Source organism: Aedes albopictus, chromosome 3 (genome assembly GCF_035046485.1).
Source record: "Aedes albopictus strain Foshan chromosome 3, AalbF5, whole genome shotgun sequence".
NCBI classification, from domain to species: domain Eukaryota; kingdom Metazoa; phylum Arthropoda; class Insecta; order Diptera; family Culicidae; genus Aedes; species Aedes albopictus.
In genome coordinates this window covers 381,381,290-381,403,039 of record NC_085138.1, presented here as the reverse complement: position 1 = coordinate 381,403,039, position 21,750 = coordinate 381,381,290, and the positions used below count along the sequence as shown (strand labels likewise).

General features: G+C 36.3%; 1 protein-coding gene across 2 annotated transcripts in view; it reads right to left on the bottom strand.

The window, feature by feature from the left end:
- Positions 1-16,956, bottom strand: part of LOC134289645 (arylsulfatase B-like) — a 40,652-nt gene extending 23,696 nt beyond the window's left edge. Inside the window, exons 1-2 of one of the 2 annotated variants that reach the window (XM_062855817.1) lie at positions 16,769-16,956; positions 10,714-11,103 (exon numbers count right to left, since the gene is read on the bottom strand). In XM_062855817.1, coding sequence (XP_062711801.1) covers positions 10,714-11,103; positions 16,769-16,900 — 522 coding nt within the window. In that variant the 5' untranslated portion in view covers positions 16,901-16,956. Of the gene's footprint in view, positions 1-10,713; positions 11,104-16,754 lie in introns of both variants that reach the window. The other variant, XM_062855820.1, reaches the window with a different exon arrangement.
- Between the last annotated feature and the right edge of the window lie 4,794 nt (positions 16,957-21,750).

Genomic DNA, 21,750 nt, shown 5'->3' with positions numbered 1-21,750 from the left:
GATCAACGTTGTGTAAGTGAAAGAGTTTAGCTCTTTCACCAGACTTCAAGGTCCATGGCCTCGGCTCTCGGACATTGCCTTTTTGAAGTGCATCGATCGTAATGGCCCCATTACGCCACCCCTTATGGCCGCTCATAACTGCATTTTTCTCGACCTCTGGTGGTGAGTGGGTGAATACCCAAGTAACACAGAAAACATCTTTTAAAATCAACAATTTAAAAGATGTATTATAAATGTCGTATATATGTATCAGATAACACCTTGTGTTGAAATTAGGCTCCAATTATGTTTGGCAATTACAAACAACACAATTACAATTTGTTTTGATAATCCACTTCATTATGTATAAAATATAGCGAATTTACTTGTAAATAACATTACTAGAACACAAACAAATCGCGATAGAAAAAAAAACAACTTTCAACTGGAACAACTTCAGTTGCGCTCAGCGCCCTGCTCCAACTGAAAGGCCAGAACGGCAGTAGAATCCAATCGCCGATCCACCTGCGACAAATAGAGTTTTACGCACTACAACAAACATTTTGGCTGTAATGCTCTGTCAGTAATGCTCTTTTTCTTCCCTCAGCATTTTATCAGCACCGATAATAGCTGCTGGTTACCGATTGCTGTATAGAATCATCCGCGAGTGGGCAGTGCACTGGGGTTCTGTCACAGAGGTCCGATGTACTCAATCGTGTATTCTCGTGCTGCTACCCAATCGGAAATTAATTTCATCACTCGCGAATGATTCTGCACACGTTTATCGTCGACGATTATGCTATATGCATGAAAAATCACTGGAAAACTAAAAATTTACGACGGTGTTCGCCATCAACAAATTAAACATCACGATGCTTGACAATAATATTTTGACATTTGACAGCACCCTAACCTCACTAAAGAATAAGTTGTAATTTGGTTATTTCAATGTTGTAATGACTGTCCCAAAACAAAACTAGTATTTTGATATGCGCGTGTTGAATTAACGCTATCAAAACGTAATACAAAAGTTGATGACACATACCTCCACAATCCATTATTGGATTGCTATCATAATCAGAGTTTAAAATTTTCATTTTCAATGAGTGAAATTCAACGTGAATTTTGAAGATTCTCAACTGAGGGATCAAAATAAAATTCATTTTGGTGAATGAATTTTTTCACCTATTCATTCATTTTTCTGTCACTGACAATTTTCACTGAGAAACAAAACTGGACCGTAACGCCCGATTATACTTCCAATTACCTCAAAACTTGTGTATAGTTGTTAATTAGAATATTAATTATGTTCTCTATTTGTCCATTAAGTCGGATTGTGCGTCTGTTAACAGAAATTGGACGTTTTACGACGTGCGAAAAAATATTCGCGACAGAGAATTGAATGAAAAAAGAGAGGCATTCAGCTGACAATGAATGTGGCCAAACACGAATGAAAAAATGAGAATGTCAATCTTCACTTTCAATCTTCGAATTTTTTACTCTCTGGTTTCAACTTAATAATGATAATGAAAACTTTTAAAGATGAATAAGTTTTGCAGCAACAGTATTGGTCAAAAACAAGTTTACATTTAAATGAAAATGGGAAACAAAATAAGCCTTATTATTTCCCTTGTTTGAGAATAAAACTGTTATCAATTGAGGGGCCCAGAATCAAAGGGGTGTAAGTGACCATTTTGTCGATTTTGAGCTGAGCATATCATAAAATTCTTCAGGAACTTTTTTAAGATTGTTTCTACGATGATTGGAAAAATTATAATAAATCAGAGAAAATTAGGTTGATTTTGAAACTCTATACATTTTATATGGGATGAAAAATTGGTCAAAAACTTTAAACCTCATTTACTCGAAAGTAGGTTTTTATCACTTACACCCCTTTGCTTCTAATGTACAATTTTGATAATGGAATTTCGTTTGAGGCATTTTGGATTTAATTATGGTTTTAACAAAATAGTGATTGTGATAGTTTATAGTATTTTGAACGGCACTGTAGGTCTTTCGAAAAATCTGCCATATTGCTTCTGCGTGTGAATTCACAATTAATCTTGAAAAATCAGTATTATTTGGCTGGGACATGTTACGTTTTCAGCTCTATTCAGTGGCGCATAATTTACGGGCGTCTAAAAACAATTATTTCACGATAAATCTTGAATCGCACGAAAAAACATCTGTGCTACCATTGCGTAATGCCCATTTCAGAATTTGTTATCTAAAGAGTTATGAAAAGCCAATGAATCCATCACTTAGAATTTGTTTTGAGGTTGAAGAAATTAAATGAATTCGTAATCGTTTATTTTTCTGACGTGTTCTACATTTAACATTGATGATTTTCTTGATTGGTTATAACTGTAAGTAACATAACTTAGAAAAAGCTAAGTCTCAACATCTGCATATGGTATGTAATATAAGTGTATTTTATAAGTTATATCACTTGAATGCTGCTTATTTTCAACTAGTTAATATTATTGTATTATGATCGTATTTTACAAGTTTGCATTGTCGATAAATAACTAAATTACAACTAATATTTTTTCAAGCGTTTATTTGAACGTACTGCGGACGTCATTTTTAGTACTATAAGTGTATTTGAATACATATTATACAACTTGTGAGATGTTTTATAAGCCGCCATTTTTTGCGCTGTTTTGATGATATAAGTGTTCGGATTAAAGTCAATATAACAAGAATAATACTTCTGGATAAGCATTATAAGTGAATTTTTAACTATTATAAAACAAGTTGAGTTACTTGGGTAGGGTGGCCCACACTAATATGAGAAAAACATTTTTTTGAAAAATGCCAAGTCTTACCTCCTGAATCGGTTGTTTTGGACTCCCAGAAGCTACGTTCAAAATTTAAGCAAAATCGATTAAGCCTAAGGGGGCGCTCAAAGTGCTTGAAGTTTGTATGGGAAAACGGAAGTTAGTATGCAGAAATTTTAGGTTTTCGATTTTTGCCGCTAGGTGACGCTGTAAACGTTTAATGATAAAACCCTTTGGTATTATTGTAGGTGACAATATGCCAAAACCGCAAAATGATACGACGCCCGTTTAAAAAGTAAAACCCTAGGTAAATTGAGGAGAGACATTATGGTTGTATCAATAATGAAATCTCAATACTTTGGCTCACTTTGCCTAGGGTATAACTTTTCTCACAGGCGTTGGATCACTTTGCGGTATTCGACAGAGGTGTTTGGAATATAGTCACCTACAATATTAACAAAGAGTTTACGGAGGTGATGATGGCAAACAACGACAAACCTGCACAACAGGCAGTGGTCACCAAAGGCGGGTGCATGATCACCTCCAAGCAAGCACTGAAGCAATTGGGGGTCAAGATTGACGATAAACTGAAATTCGGAAGCTTTCAAGCGTAAGCTGCTCACGAGAGTAGCGATCTCCATGCTACGATATGCGGCCGCTACATGGGATTGGAATGCCCAAGCTTTGAGGAGCAAAGGTCGAGTATTGGGGTGGCCCACACTTATATAAAAAACATAAAATTCGAAAATTGTCAAGTCTTACCTCCTCAATCATTTGTTATACCCTAGGCAAAATGATGCAAAGCATTGGAATTTCATTATTGATATTATTCTTTTAAATACACTGGAAACAACAATAACACAGCGTAACAAAAATTAACTTTTAATTTGTCTCAAGAGCAAACTTATGTGTCTTTGACAGATTTTGGGCCGCTGAATCCGAATCTGGGCTCAGATTTTCTCCAGCACGTCACAATTTTGAGCTATACCTCAATTTATAGGGCAAAATATGCGATTTTTGGCTTTTTTGACTGAAAACCATTAAGCATGGACATATTTTTTTTTAACCAATCAAAGCATAAATTGGTCAATTAACACATCTTAATTAACGACTCATGCAAAATATTTCATTTTTCAAAATCGAATTTGATAGTTTTGATCGATTTATGTTAGGTATGATATTTCCCAAACAAGTCACCCTCCAAAAGTTGCATGCAAGTTTACATACTGACATAAAATGCTTAAATCTATCAAATTTGATTTTGTAAAACGAAATATTTTGCATGAGTCGTTAATTTAGATGTCAATTGATCAATTTATCCTTTGATTGCTTTTAAAAATATATTTCCATGCTTAATGACTTGCAGTCAAAAGAGCCCAAAATCGCATATTTTACCTCACTTAACCTAGGCTAAAACTTTTTATGATGCCGGGGCTCGTGGCGTAGTGGTCACTTGTTCACTTCATGAGTTCGATCGCAGCCCGGGCACTTGCAATTTTTCGTCGGTTGCTCTAACCGAGAGCGGCTGACACCTGACCCTCTTCTGAGCATACGCTCTAACGGACCCGGAAACTTGTATATCGGCTAACAGCAACCCGACCAGAAGCTCCTAACAAGATTATAACAAAATTATTACAACCGTTGTTAGAAATAACACAATTTCATATAATTTTGTTGTAAGGATTCGTATATGTGAATGACCACAACAAAATTGTAACAAAATTTGTTATTATTTTAAAAACAAAACTATAACATAACTTGTATTATTTATTCAAATAGATATATAACAGCATTTGTTACATTATGCATATTAAAATAATTGCCTATAACAAAATTTCGTAACACATATATTGTAGTATTTGCTACATTTTTTGTAACAAAATAATTACAAAATTTGTTGGGTTTTTTGTATTGACGCGGAATAGTTTGATCATTTTTGTAATATTGACCTCTCGAGCCAAAAGCTTTAAAATATAACTCATAGTATTCATTAAGAACGCAACGCTAAAATCGTTATGTTAAAATCCCCCTCCTCTTCCATTACGCTTTTTTGTATGAAAGTCCTAAAATTTTTGTATGGACCGTAACGCTCGGATGTCCTTTCCCCTGTTCCTTGAGCGACGCGTAATTTGGGGACGGCGTCATATTTGTTTAAAAAAATGCAACAGAACAACTTGTTATTATTTAGTTATAATCAATCAAATTCTTCCCAAACCAGCAGTGCTTTGAAGTTACCATCGTTATGCAATATCATTACAGCTGGAAGTGTAATAAAAAAAACTGTTGGGATATTATTATCAATACATACTTTTAAGCTGGAATATAGCTGGAAATCAAATACTTTACAACTATCTTTTTTCTTTTTTTTTTTTTTTTGAGTTCTTTTATTGCACTAATCTAAAACCGGAATAGTTCCCGGATAATGTGCCAATCAAAAAAGAATCCTCACCAACAAAACAGCTGCTTTCATAGAGTACGTTTTGGTACTGTTACAGCGCTTTGTAGCGTTTTAAAGAACATTATTTCTGCTGGAAGCTGTGGCGAAGAAACTGTTGACGCAACAGCACAGTATTTTCTAGATGATGTTGGGTTAGTTTTGTGGCACAATTGTAATGTCTTGTCTGATGTGAAACAAAACAAGTAAACATTGACAAATGTCCCCTTCGTCAGATCAGTGGCGTAGCCAGAAATTTACTCAGGGAGGGATTTTCGACGATCAATGATGCCTTATACATTATTTGACACTCACATTTCCTAAATAACCATGAATAATGAAGAAATATAAATTGAATTTCAGTCTTAGCATTAAAATAGCGGCGCAGCCGAAAAAATTTTTCGTCAGAAAGCGTTTTATACTGAAAATTTGTTCCACAAATTTTGGCTCTGGGGGGGGTTTTAACCCTAAACCCCCCCCCCCTTGGCTACGCCAGTGCGTCAGATCATTAGCTTTTCTACCTTCTTTGTTAACCTTAGTTTTATATTCTTACGCGATCAATAGTCGGGTAAACAACCATTGGCGAATCTAGCTTTTTCTTTTTTCTTTCTCACTCTCCTAAATAAACACGAGAAAGAGAAAGATGGAAAGGGGTGCCGCGGGTGGTGCACTTACCGGACTTGCAGTTCAAAAGCATTGCAGTTAAACCACCGACGAAGTTAAACCGCTTGCACTGACCGAACCTCTACTGTAATAACCTTTCTGAAAGTAACCGTTTCCGAGATATTTGGAATTTAACTCCATGAGTCTCTCAATATGTAAGAAAATGCGCTATTTTCATAAGTTATTCGATGAAATTTCCAACATTTGCATATCCCAAAAACAATCACTCACTTGATTGGACGAACAGTTTGAAAGTAATAGGAAGATTGTGAACTTCGTTTTGCAGAAACAAATGAAGTTCCTAACGTGAAATGATGATAATGGGTTGTTTTTTATCGATAAACTCTAAGTAAGAACAAAGAAATACAACTTTGGAAAAGTAAATTCTCAGTTTGTTTATTGTTTTAAACAAGCGTCATATCTGCGTGGGCATCCAAGATTCGGATTTCCTTTATAGTACTTTATCTGACGATAGCAATCGCCATCGATTCAATACAAATCGATATCGAAAATATCTCACTGGTTGACCGGGATTTTTCAGGCAATTTGGCCGATAAAACCCTCAAGACGAAGAGAACAAACCTGACGATAATACCCAAAGTCTTCTTAAACGACGGATATTGCATGTGCTGCAAGTTGCAACCGGCCAACAATGTTTACATTACATTGAACTACGTTTTGAATGCGTTTTGAGTTGAATTTTACACAAATGACGTATCTTTACACGCGAAAACACTAGATCGATCACAATAAATCAGGTCGAATATTTCTATAGGTCCTAAGTGCAAATGAGAGGCTCTCTTTAAGTCTCCTCCCTTTCGATTATAACGTGCTTGTATTTAAAATTTTTGATTTACTTCTTGCATCGGAAGGTAGATTAAGCAATCCTTTTCCGATCTACACATCACAAGTTGTTAAAATGTCCACTGTAACAGCGTAATAATTTCAAGAGAATCGGAAGAAAGAGGCCCTCTCTTTTGCAAATTGGACCTTTAGATATGTTTATCGCCAAATACCACAACAGTATACTGCTGTTCTATTTTTACCAAAAAGTACACCAAGTGATTGAACATGGAGAAAACAAAAGTGGAACTAAAACATTATAACGTGAAATTTGTTTATTCTACTATTTTGTTTCGACCTTAGGGAGCATCTATTAAGTACGTCACGCTAAAATTGGAAATTTTCAACCCTCCCTGCCTCCTCCAAACGTGACGATAAACTTAAGTGATAGATTCCATTTCATTGCTTAAAATTAAAAAAAATGTGGAATATAACTAAATTATATCTACACTACAGCTGTTATCATATCTGCATATGATATGATTGTGATAGATTAAAACAAAATCACTAACGACAAATCAAGTCTATTATACGTCAACGAGTTCAATGTGACGTCATACTACCCCGCTCGTACACGTCTGACAAACAAGGATTTGAATGAGGAAACTGGCAATACGTAGAACCAGTAAAGCTTCTATCACCGCCCTCTTCAAGTGTTGTGATGGCCTCATTGGCAGAGGCGTCAGATTGCTACCGATGGTAGGTTCAAATCCCGTTCGGATCCGAAAATTTTATAACGTACTGAAAACTTTTTTTTATGCCACCTACTTTCTCTAAAAATAGAAAAAACACACATAAAAATATTTACCCAAAAATGAGTATCAAAATTTACTTTTTACCCTAAAATGTTGCCAAGGAATTATAACACAATTTGTTATAGTTTTGATAAATTCTACCATATTTTATGGAACAAGTTTTGTAATATTTTTGTTATGATCATAACAGAAGTTATTACATTTTTGTTCTTTTCATATGGCAACTTGGTTAGAATTTCTGTTATTTTAACTACTAACGATACATGTTTTATAACAACCCTTGTTATAAAAATTTATTATAACAAAATAACACAGCTTGTTATAATTTTGTAATGTCCATCTAATCGGGAACTGATAATGAACCCCAATCGGACAGGAAAAAGAAGAAGAGCCACACATCAACATCCTCGTGCTCATCATACTACCCTGGACAGGGTAAAAAAGTTACAGCAGCGCAAAAGGCTACCAGTTCGATATAGTATAATTATAATAGAATACATTTAGGCGCTGTACAAAGTGTAAGTGCAACCGCGCTCACGCAGTGCCCTAGTGGACAAAAAGAGCTATAAATTAGGTTAAGTGATTGAAGAATAAAAAAAACAGATGTTTACTTTGTAGTTTGTTCCTTTTCAAATATTTGCTTAGTGTTGAAAGAACAATCCACGAATTACATACCGCAGGACTCTGTTGATGAAAACCTGCATCTATTGCGTGTGCGCCATTAAGTTATACTGACTGGCGTACATAAGTATAGATTATATAATACCTATGTCAGATTTCGTAATAGTCATGATAAAAAGAAAGCCATATAGGGCAATTCTCGCTGAGACCGGCCCACTATTTACTTGCCTTCAAAAATGTATAAGGTGTCGATTTTCTTAAAGTCCTCACTAAAAAAGTAAGGAAAATGCATTTGATTACTCAAATTGATGGACCCCCCCCCCGTTAGTTAGAGCCACAACATTTTTTGCAGACCCCTCGATTTTGGTCAAATGGTGGCTCATTTAAACCGTTATAACTCGAAAATTTCTCCAAAAACCACCTCAAAACGAATTATTGTTGAGAAGAGGAAAGATAGAGCTACTGTTTACAATTATGAAAAGTTGGGTCGGCCATATTGACTTCGGCCGCCATCTTGGATTTTTATATCAAAACATTTTTTTCACCATGAGGGCAACCGCCGATTTTCAAAATTTTTGCATCAATTGAAAGCTGAGACATTTATACATAACATATCAAAAAAATAGAGATGTCTTTTTCTTCTTTCAAAAGTTATCTGCCGTTTTGTAAACCATGTCACTTTTGCGCACTGGGCCCGGTACCGGCCGTTTACATAAATGCAGCGTTATTTCGCAGTGTTAACAAACACGAATTTAAAATCTAAACCCACTAATGGAAAGCTGAAGGTTTAAGCTTTTCAAAGCACAAAAAAAGTTATAAAAGCAATGCTCGGATCATTGAGAAACAGTCAAAAACGGAAACAAACCTCCGATTTGCTCAAATTTTGCGGCAGGTGCCTTTGTGTATACATGCAGGCGTAATCTCGGATGCTGTTGCCGGTGCGCATGGAAATGTATGGAGAAAACGTTGCTTAATTTACAAAACTGCAGATAACTTTTGATAGGAAAAAAAGACATCTCTAATTTTTTTGATATGTTACGTATAGATGTTTCAGCTTTCAATTGATGCAAAAATTTTGAAAATCGGTGGTTGCCCTCATGGTGAAAAAAATGTTTTGGTATAAAAATCCAAGATGGCGGCCAAATTCAATATGGCCGACCCAACTTTTTATTATTGTAAATAGTAGCTCTATATTTCCTCTTTTCAACAACAATTCGTTTTGAGGTGGTTTTTGGAGAAACTTTCGAGTTATAACGGTTTAATTGAGCCACCATTTGACCAAAATCGAGGGGTCTGCAAAAATTAGTGGCTCTAAATAACGAGGGGTCAATCAATTTGAGTAACCGAATGCATTTTCCTTACTTTTTTAGTGAGGGCTTTCAGAAAATCGGCACCTTATACATTTTTGAAGACAAGGTGTAAATAGTGGGCCGGTCTCAGCGAGAGTTACCCATGGGAATAATTTGCTTGTATTGTTCCACTAGATAACATATCAATCCAATTAAACAGATTGTCTGAGTCATCATAAGTAATCGAGTCGAGTCTTGTACCAGCTTTGGTAACAAACTTGTAAATATCTCGGCAGCTTCTAGAACCAAATTGATGTCGTGAACTATGTAAACCTATGTTTAATGCAGATATGTTGATAATTAAAGTGCACAGACAAACGTAACTGTCGCTCTCCGCTTATCAACTGAAGGAATAAAAGGTTACCCTCCGCTACTTATGCAAAGCACAGGATTACACACCTGTTGACTACGGGTGAGGCCACTACGCTACTCCCGCTCCCTTTTGGTAGGTTGGGATGCGGGAAACGTGATGATCGTGAACTAGATTGCTCTTGGCGAGCAAGGCTAAGTATGTACCAATGCGATCGCCGCCTGCCTGTACTAGGTGCTTACTTATAGTCTCGCCTCGGTCACAGGCTTTCAGATCCCGCGTCGCCGTCGTTTTGAATTTCATTATCTTATCACCTGTTTAGTGCGGCAGCAGCAGTAGTGTAGTGTGGCGCTTAGATTCTAGCTTCCCACAATTTTCGTAACTGCCTGCGCCGCCGGCGCGCTTCGCTTGTCCGTTAGGATAGGAAATCCGGATGCAATGTAATTGGAGAAGGTAGTGATTTATCCCTCGGGCGAATAGGCGCCGAGGAACTGTTGAGACTTTTCTGTGACGGCTTAGCATTTAGCTGAGTGAATTTATGGGATTTGCGTGACGACATTGGCATTGATTGCTTAATGATTGTGATTCGTTATCTGGCTTCGGTAACTGAAAGGGTGTGATTTGAGTGAATACCTGCATTGCATTTTTTTCTACTTCGGATGGGATTAGATGAATATTGGAAGTCGTAGGCTCAGTTTTCACCGAAACAGAACAGAATCTCTAAGCAAAAAAGTGCTGATGTTCATCGAGCTTAACTGTTATATGATATGAGAGTGTGCAATCTGAAAGGCGTGCAAATATGCAAATTAGGCCACTGACTATCGCGAGTCCCCGTGATAAACTGACGGCAAGCAGGTAAACAGCTGAGATCGTTATTACCCCAGGCTTGATTGCCTTTGACTGCCTTAAACAGTTTTTGCCTGTTCTATTATCCAAGGTGATTATATTTCTCGTAGGTCACACCTCCCTTCATACTTACATTTTTCATCTGCAAGCTATGGTCCCAATAGTCGATGTACGGTCCAATGTATCCAAAGTGGCTGTCAAATCCCCGCTTCGTTGGCGTGTAGGCCTTCCGGAAGAACCCGAGGTGCCACTTTCCCACCAGTCGTGTTCGATAGCCAGCATCTCTAAAATACTCCGGCAGCAGCTTCTGGTCCAGCCCCAGACCCCAAGGTTCGTTGGATTCTATAACATGATGTTGCATCCCAATGTTGATCGGATGCCTCCCGGTCATGAGCGATGCTCTCGAGGGCGTACACAGGGGAGGCGTGTAATGTCGATTGAGAATGACCCCCCGGTATGCAAGGGCGTCGATATTTGGGGTCGGGATTTGAGACGATCCGTGGAAGCTGACGTCGTTCCATCCCTGGGTGGTAGAGAGAGACCAGAATTTTTGCATAATAAATCGATCATACACTACAGGGTGACCCAGAGTTGATTGTCAGTTTTTCTTAATTCCGAGAAAAATTACTTATAGTTTCCAAATCCGTAAATTTTGAGTTTTTTAATTAACTTTCTTGGAATTTGCTCATAAATATCCCATTCTCGTTCGTGAACCCCAGTGCCAAAAAATAAACGTTTCCCAACAACACTCCGACATCCGCATGAACTTGTACAGGTGCAGATGCAGAGGACTCAACGGCCTGTTGGCAACAAGCGACTGCAATCATCATTTCCCTTCCCTTTCGCACATTGACTAGCAACCTGAAATAGCAGGCGCTATTGTCGCCTAAAAAATAGACGATCATCAATACTTACAGACTGAAAATGCCTATTAGTAAGCAGCTATCTCATAGGTTCTTTGTGTGAGTATAGCTGGTCTGGTGATACTGGAGTAGCAATTACGGGTGGTCAATCAATGTTTGTGTAATGTTTTTCAGGAATTCCTTACGAAAATTCTTCCACGGATTTCCATTGAAAGTTCTTTCGAACATCTTCCATGGATCGCTTCAGTTTTTCTTCAAGAGTTTGATTCGCGATTGTGATGATAGAATCTTCCGAATATTCCTCTTTTTACGCTGCTAAAAATCCACTATAGTTTTTTTTTCAGAAATTCGTGCGAGAATGTTTTCAGGAAATTTTCCACGGATTTCTTCAAGAATGCTTTCCGTGATTTTTTTAAGAATATCATAGGTTCCTCCTTTGAAAATCGTCAACAGACTCCCCAAGAAATTCTTACAAAGATTCATTCAGATATTCTTTCATGTATTTTTTATAACTTTCCTGGAGATTCCCTCATAATTCCTTAAGAGTTACCTCATAAACTTGACCAAATACTACAAGTTCAAGGAAGTCTTCATCTTCTATTGATTTCTTCTAAAACTATTCCATGGATTCCCTCAGAAGTTATTTCAGAAAATACCTCCGGAGTTTTGTCTTAAAATCATTTCTCCGGGGATTTTTTTTTTCGAAAATTCATCCATGAATTCTTAAAGAAACTTCTGTAGAAATTATTTCAGATATTCCTTCATGAAAATCTCCAACAATACTTTAAGGTAGATTTCTTCTGAATTAATTATTGAAATTCTTCTAGGGCAGTGTTCCTTAGGCCTATTTTTTCAGTTGCTTGTATCGCAACATCTATATCGATTTGTTAAAAGTTATACCCGTTATTCGTCATTAGTTTGGGTGTAGAACAACCTCCATAAGAAACATTGCAAAGATATCTACTACAACATAGAGATCTAGACGTCACGTACGGCCCGCGGGCCGCACTTTGGTGACCACGGTTCTAGGGATTCATTTTGAAAAAAAAAATCCACAAAAAATCTCTGGGGATTCCTTCAGTCTTTATACAGCTATTGCTTTAGATCCAAAGGTTTTTTTAAAATAAATTATCCCACTGGTTTCTTCAGAAAATTTTCCTCGAAAATTCGTTTAGGTATTAATTAAAGATTTATTTCACAAATTCGTCCCCATCCTCCAAGAAAACTTTAAGAAAGTTTCCCGTGAAGTTTTTCCAGATAATTCTTAGAAATTCCTCCTGAAAATCCGTCACTAATTTTCCTGGGATTTTTTCGAATATTTCTCCAGAGATTCATACTTAAATATTTTCAAAGATTTCAACAGAAGATTTCTCCGGAAATTGCGTTGTTTAGTGAATAAAATATTGCTTCTTTTTATAGCCTAACAAAAAGAGCTCACTTTTCTGAGTATAACGAGATTTTATTGCATTCCAATCGGAGTGCAAAATGTTCATAAGTAGTCATTAACTGAAAACAGCACGAATTTGAATGATTCTGCACTGAATATTCAAAACAAACAAATTCATTTTCGCTATCGCACACAGTCAGTCAATTCGTAGTCATTGAATATGAAGCCGATCGAGAAACATCTTTATGGCTACGATTCCTTCCAAAAACACTCCACAACAATCAAATAATAAAAGATCTGTGTAAAGCACCGTTAAATGTAACCGAAACGTTAATATTTAATCAGCAATTTAACACTTTGCAAGATGTTTACAAATATTCACTGACTTTCATTCAGTTGACAAACGAGTATCGAGTAGCTGAATATGAATATGCAGGCAAATGATTAAAAATTGCCGCACGGTGAACTTCAGCTCGTCTGCTCGAAAATTTTGCGCCCTGATTCCAATATTGAATAAACAAAATAAACAAAACAGTTTTAATTTCCGTGGTTAGAATGACAGTTCAATCGATAAAATGACAGTTCGCCCCGAACAAAAAAAATCCCTATATAAACTTTAAATGCATTTTAAAAATAGTTCCCGACCACCGAAAATGATGAAATTTAGGATTTTGCCTAATTTTTAGGCAGTGAATCCGAATATGAAATTATCTGGATACTCCTTAAGAACCCAATTGCTTTGAGGAGATATTATCAATTTCCAGAGACTTCTTCTGAATTTTGGTGATTGATATAGGAATTTCAGCAAGAGATTTCTCAAAAAGTTCGCCCATATTGTTTTTCAGAAATTCTTTGAAAAATGCCCTTACATTTTTTTCAGGGATTGCTTCGGAAATTCTTCACAAGTTTTCTTGAAGAAATCTTTGAGAAACTCCTTTAGTGCTTTCAAAAATTCTTACATGCATTCTTTTGAGAAAAGAAGTTTCTGAAGGAAATCCTTCAGAAAAAATAAAAAATCCGGAAGGAGTTGTTTGAAAAACCACTGAAGATTTTTTTTTTAATGATTCTTCGAACTGATATTTAGAAGAAATTGAGAACCCTATACAGGTATTCATAGACAATTTTTTGGAAAATTCCTTAAATATGCTAAAGAATATATTCTGAAATCAGGTATTGTTGAGACTGTTAAAATAGTCTTAGGAAAAAATCTGAAAGAATCATTAAATGAAAGTCTGAATAAATCCAAAATAGCCTGGATTAATACCTGAAGCTACTATAGGGGAAACCACAAGAAGAATTTCCAGGAAAATCTCTTGAGAATTTACCACAGCAATTTCCAAATAGAAGTCCGATTGGAAAATGGAGTAATACCTAAAGGCACCTTTTGGAGAAATTCAAGCAAATAATTCCTGAGAACGTTTCTGAAAAAAAAAAATACGAATCTCTAAAGGAAAAAAAAATACTCCTGGAATTGTATCTTTTGAAGAAACGTTTGAAGAAATTTCTGGAGAAACACCTGGAGAAATTCCTTGAAGAATTTTCGGAAAAATCCTAACGAAAAACTTCTGGACAAAAATATGAAAATATTTCTGAAGGAGTTCTTTTAAACATGAAGAAAATATTCTTTCATATGAGCTTATGTAACAATTCTTGAAGGAACATCTCATAGAATTGCTTGAGGAAACCCGTAGACAAATTTCAAGATACATTTTTTGACAAATTTTTGGGAAAGCTCTTGAAGAAGTGTCACGGATATCTGGAGAAGACCCTGGCGAAGTTTTCAAAGAAACCCATGAACATGAATGCATTTCGAAGTGATACTAAGAGGAAACTGTAGAGGAATTCTCGCTAAAATCATTCTAAGAAACCCTGCGATAATCTTTCTGTAAAAATCCTGAATCGTCTTGAAAATTCACAAAGAATCCCCAAATAAATTTCTGGCGGCGTCCCTGAGTAATCCTGGGAAATTCTCTTGGGCGTTCAAAGTTGTAACAACTAAGCAACATTTGCTTGATATTTCAGCCATGGGATAAGATGTCACTTAATGACGACATTCAAAAACCCCGTCTATCATTTTTCGGGCATTTCAGTCCCACTTTCACCTCTGTCCCGCTTTTCGTGTAATCAATACATGGAGTGTGTAACACTTTTGCAGACCAACCCCCTCCCCCCCTTCTCCTTCCTAAACGATGGCTGTCATTGGGCCTTGGTCGTGAAATACAAGGAATACCGCGGAATGCCTACAGATTTCCAACAATTTCAAAATTTAAGGCATGTATTGACTGATAACTTTTGACAGTTTTATGTTATTTATGATTCCGTATCTACACAATAAAGATTTCTATATTTCAAATGAAAGTTTTTTTTTATTTATTTTTTTCAAATTTGGTACTTTTTCGATGAATTTATTATTACGGCTTACAAAACCAATTGGAATGCAAAATTGAAGTTTTCTTAAATATAACGGTCAAAAACATGGGACCGCGAAATTGAAGATGTTTTGCGGCCATTCTCCATTGTCCCTAGTTGTCAAATTTGAATGACCCCTAACATGGATAGCGTAGGCATAAACAACCATGCGTCTCCATGTGTTTCTCAATATCCTTGGAAACGCTGGGCTGATAATAAAATCACAAGAAAACTGGAAGTTGCCATTTTTTTTTTTGGAAGATCAATAGATTTTCTGAGGGTTTGCCTGCTTGGCTTCTAGAAGGATGTTTTATTTATGTAAACATACATTGGCACTATTCACCCTATGTAATGATCAAATCTCAATCAGGAATAATTTTATGAGTTGGGCCATTTTGGAATTTTGAACTTTCTTCCCATATACGCACATCAGCGACGTTCATATGAAGCGTATTGTTTACAAGTGCTGACAAACGTATTCTAACGTTGTTCGTGTAAAAATAAAGAAAATCCATGAACAATGTGGATTTGATGATTAGCATCTGGATTTATTAGGCCTTTTGATAATTTAAGTCGTAACTAAAGTTAATAGTTAATTGGTGTGCTGTGCGCAAAATCCAATGTTTAAAGATTTTATTAAATATCCTCTGAATGAAATAAATCCAAAAGCTTTGAACGAAAACTGTGCTATCAGTATTAAGTCCTATGTATACATCTAACAATTACTTAGTAAGAAGTCAACCCTGGATTTACGTCAACAAATTCTCTGGTGAAGATCTCTAACAATTGTCAAAGGAACTTCTTCACATATATCGTCGAGCATTTCATCTGAATTCCACCGAAAATTCTTTTCCAGAACATCGACGCTCTGTTGTTATCAGAGATTCATCTACGTCAGTTGTTCTCAGGCCCTTTGCGTATCCTATTTTTTTTAAAAATGAAGTGGTGCACAATTCATTACTTTTGGGGATCCAATTTAAAGTTTGTCAAAAAAAAAGACAGATGTATATTCTGACGATCGCGAAAGTCTCGATCATGTTTCTAGACAGTACCTGTACAGTAATGTTCCGATTTTATCACGCCCTCCGCCCATCAGTCCTTTATTTTTCATTGATTTACTGTTACATTTGAGAACAATTGTTTCCCCTCTTCTTGAAGATGAATGTTGAAGGCGTGTTTTGCAACGTTAAAAATATTGATAATGCGTATAGATTTCGGAACATATTCTAATGAATATTTGAAAAGAGGTGTGATAAAATCGGAACAATACTGTATTTCTGGAGACATGTTTGATAAATTCTATGCAAGATTCTTAACGATTTTTTTCCATGCTGCAAATTACTTCAAGAGTTTTAATTAAATCATAATAATTTCGATTGCTTCAAGCCACTAGGTTCATTAAACTATGATTTAACTCAATTAAACTCAATAATTTACTTGAACACTGATCCGTAGCACTTCAGAAGATTAGGTACTGACAACTCAACACTAGCCACCCTGTAAATCACAACCCACCGCAGGGCACGTACAAGATCATCCGTAACAATCACAACAATATTGGGCCGGTTGTTTGGCCCTGCCGACCTTTCCCCTGAGGCATCTATCACAGCCAACACCAGTAGCACTAATCCGAACCAAACACTACTCATTTTAATTTCCATCCAAGATGCTTTCACAACAATCAACAATCAATCGCTGTTAGCCAACAACACACTAGGTACAGTGTCGGACAAAATAATAAGACCACCGGTCCTATTTCATATAAAATGGTCAAGTTTGACGATATGGTACTCGGTTTCTAGTAAACCGATTTGGCTGAAATTTTGGCAGCCGACATGGATTTACGGGAATTTTGATTTGTATTAAATTGATTGAGTTCTGTTCACTACTTCCAAAGTTACAGATATCCGGTGCGACAAAATTCTGACACCAAATTTTTATGATGGATATTTGTGGTCAATTTAATAAAAATGTCCCCAAGTTTAAATGGCATCTTTAATCTTAGTACTTGTTTATCAATCATCAAGTATCAGATACTCTCATATATCATTTGATAATGGCAATCTGAAAGTGGTCCTATTATTTTGTCGCTTTGTATATCTGTAACTTTTGATGTAGTGAGCAGAACTCACTCAATTAAATACAAATCAAAATTCACGTAACTTGATGGCGACTGTCAAAATTGCAGCCAAATTGGTTCACTACAAACCGAGCATCACATCGTCGAACTTGACCATTTTGTATGAAAAATGGCTGGTGGTCTTATTGTTTTGTCCGACACTGTATATGCAGGGGTACCGAGGGATCACCGATCACCACCCCTGCCTATGGCACTTTTTGCGCGCGCACGTGCAAATGCACTTTTGCTGACGGGTCGCGAACCGCACTTATCCGGATCCCGGTGGAACTTGAGTGTCGATTAATGCCTCGATCGCGACTGATTCGACAGTTGCCAGTTTCAAACAGTTTTATAAGTTGTTGTTAGATGCGATGCATGTGCTCGGCCTGTGCAGGCAGACAAACGGTTCAGATTCAGAACAATGCTGACTGGAGTGGAGAGTCGCACGGTGGCATCGGCTGACCGGCCGCGGGATGGCAATGCACAACTCCACCCTTGCGAGAGTAGTGTAATCTGTGGTAGACTGGCAGTAGACAGTCACGGCGCATGGATAAGCCGGGTGCAGTGACGACGTCGATGACGATGAATTTTGAAACGATCTTTGAGTGCGCGACGCTTGAATGCCCTAGTGACCGGCATCGTTGCTGCTGGAGGTGCTTAAATTGGGTGAATTGTCTCAAATGGAAGCTAAAAAGTCTGCAACAGGATCTTTTGATGATCGTGCTGGATGTTAGCTAATCTGCCATTGTTACCGGTATCATCAGATTTTGAATCTCAATAATTTCAATTGATGAGATGGTAATCAGTATAGATATGTATGGGGGTAATGTGAGTAACATGCAGGAAAGTTTCGATTTTTGCACACGTAATAAAGTTCATTCCCGTCATAGGTACAACGGCCATAACGATCTCTTCTATTAACTAAAAATCGTGAGTTTACACTATGACACCCAATGAATATGTTGCATGAAATACGGTGTCGTACAATGATGCCTACAGAAAGCGCTAATGTGAAACGTCAAATTGCAAGAAGAACAATGCACGCGCCTCTAGTAGTGAGATTTAAAACTACGTGAGTTCAAAAAAAAATCGTTTAAAGCGTGGTCGAAGAATGTTGCACCAGCATTACGTCTGCTTGTCTGTGGCTATTTAAGAGCCAGTTCGCGAGAACCGCGACCCCCTTTCCAAAGGAAGTGGAATCGATGTGCTCCGATTGAGCTGAAATTTTCAGGGTATGGTTTTCCATATAAAAGATGATATCTGGCCGATTTTCAGATTTTTCCGTTAGGGGGAAGTGGGGTAAAATAGCCCTCAAAGATTTCATGTCTAAAAATAGGTAAAATCACTAAAATCGCAATAACTTCCGCAAAAGTTAACGGATTCAGCTGAAATTTTGCATGGACACTCTACTCCTATGGCACTTCCATTTAAGCCAAGCGTTGGATATTCTTTGATATTTAATTTGAAGAAATAGGTTATTTTCATAATTTTTTTGACGATTTTCAGGGCGCCTGTTTTCGTACCAACAGAACTAGGATGAAAAACTGAGTACTACGTTTTGAAGGATTACCCAAGAGCTTTCATTTGATATGTGACCCAGAGGCGCCAACTTAAAAACTTTCGAAAAAAAAAATTTTCTCGGGGTATGCATTTTACCCCATATTTTTAGTGCCTAAAGAAGTGTTGTCGCAAATTATGACAACGTTATTTAACTTTCAAGGGTTTTTCTTCAATACTAATTCAACAGAAAAATAATGACTAAGAAATGCAATTATTAGATTTTTTCATTTGGGGAAAGTAGGGTAAAACGGACTAACTCAACCTCCTTTCGAAATAACGTTGCTACGATGTTCTCTGATCGGACTCGAATTTTCAGAGTTCTTTATTCTACTCAAGAATAGATGCTTTATCGCATATTATTTTTTTATTCTTGAGAGGATAACGGGGTAAAACAATTCTCAAAAAAAAAAATATTGAAAATAATCAAAATTTCAAAACCTACAAATGCTTTGGTAAAACTTGGCGAAATTTCATGAAATTAGAAAAAAAAATCTTAATTTTTATTGCTTATTCAAATGAGCAAATCTGACAACATTTTGACATCGAGAAATGTCACAGATTAGCACGTGTGTGATTTACCGGATTCTTTCTCGATTTTTCTTTTGACATGCATCTACGGTTCAATTTTCTCTCTTTTTTTCTCGCGAAAGTTGCAGCAGTGCACAATGGTCCACGAAAAAGATTTACGAGGAAAGATGCATTCAGCGCCTTCAAATGATTTTTTGGAAAAATATGGTCTTCTACAAAGTTGTTCCCAAAAATCAGGCCCTCTTTTCAATGTACATAAAAATTAGGGTGGTCCATATTTTCAAAGAAATTGGGAACCAAACTTTTTTATTTGCAAGAATAACTGTATACATTCTCCAGGAAAGTTGTAGATCTATCAACTTTGAGCAAATTTCCTGAAGACACTTTTTATGTAGCTTTAAAATTTACCGATCTAGAGATTTTTTTTCTGAATAAGCTTAGGGTGGTTCAAGAAAAATCAGTTTTCTGGCGTTAACTGTTTCAGTTTCGATTTTTCATCAAAGTCACCCAAGAAACACTTGTAGAGCATAGTTTTTTGAAAAGCTAACCCGTCATCGTAAAAATTATCTTTTGCCCGCATTCAAAAGAAGAAACGTTGTTATAAAACATATCAAAATATTAGAGGGGTGCTTTTTTTGTAACTCAAGTGAAAAAGACTTGAAAAGTACCTATTTTTTCTAGATAATCATCAATAACTTTTGAACGGAATGACGTAAAAACATTCTCAGCGAACGAAAATGCGCTTTTTTGGAAGCAGTAAAAGTGGTTCTTACGCGACTTAGACGAGAAATTTTAAACAAAGAAGATAAAGCAATAAAACTATTTGTTCTAGCGTCCCCCTTTATCTTTATCTTTTTTGTTTCAAATTTCACGTAAAAGTTGTCTAAGAACCATTTTTAGAACACAAAAATGACGCACGCGCTGGGAATGTTGATTCGTCATTCCGTTCAAAATATATTGATGATTTTCTAGAAAAAATAGGCACTTTTCAAGTATTTTTCACACACCAATCGATTATATCACCTTTTCAAAAAAAAAATATGATTTTTTAGGAAAAACACCTGTAACTATTAAACCAAAAGAGATAAAGACCATTTCAGCGCATGAAACGACGCGTCTTCAAATGCTCTACAAGTGTTTCTTGGGCGACTTTGATGAAAAATCGAAACTGAAAAAGTTAACGCCAGAAAACCGGTTTTTCTTGAACCACCCTAAGCATATTCAGAAAAATATCTCTAGATCGGTCAATTGCAAAGCTACATAAAAAGTGTCTTCAGAATTTGCTCAAAATTGATAGATCTACAACTTTCTCGAAGAATGTATACAGTTATTCTAGCAAATAAAAAAGTTTGGTTCCCAATTTCTTTGAAAAAATGGACCACCCTAATTATTATGTACATTGAAAAGAGGGCCTTATTTTTGGGAACAACTTTGTAGAAGACCATATTTGTCCAAAAAATTATTTGAAGGCGCTAAATGCATCTTTCCTCGTAAATCTTTTTCGTGGACCATTGTGCACTGCAGCAACTTTCACGAGAAAAAAAGAGAAAATTGAACCGTAGATGCATGTCAAAGGAAAAATCGAGAAAGAATCCGGTAAATCACACACAACGTGCTAATCTGTGATATTTCTCGACGTCAAAATGTTGTCAGACTTGCTCATTTGAATAAGCAATAAAAATTAAGATTTTTTTTCTAATTTCATGAAATTTCGCCACATTTGTAGGTTTTGAAATTTTGATTATTTTCAACATTTTTTTTGAGAATTGTTTTACCCCGTTTTCCTCTCAAGAATAAAAAAAATAATGTGCGATAAAGCATCTATTCTTGAGTAGAATAAAGAACTCTGAAAATTCGAGTCCGATCAGAGAACATCGTAGCAACGTTATTTCGAAAGGAGGTTGAGTTAGTCCGTTTTACCCTATTTTCCCCAAATGACAAAATCTAATAATTGCATTTCTTAGTCATCATTTTTCTATTGAATTAATATTGAAGAAAAACCCTTGAAAGTTAAACAACGTTGTCATAATTTGCGACAACACTTCTTTAGACACTAAAAATATGGGGTAAAATGCATACCCCGAGAAAAAATTTTTTTTTTTCGAAAGTTTTTAAGTTGGCGCCTCTGGGTCACATATCAAATGAAAGCTCTTGGGTAATCCTTCAAAACGTAGTACTCAGTTTTTCATCCTAGTTCTGTTGGTACGAAAACAGGCGCCCTGAAAATCGTCAAAAAAATTATGAAAATAACCTATTTCTTCAAATTAAATATCAAAGAATATCCAACGCTTGGCTTAAATGGAA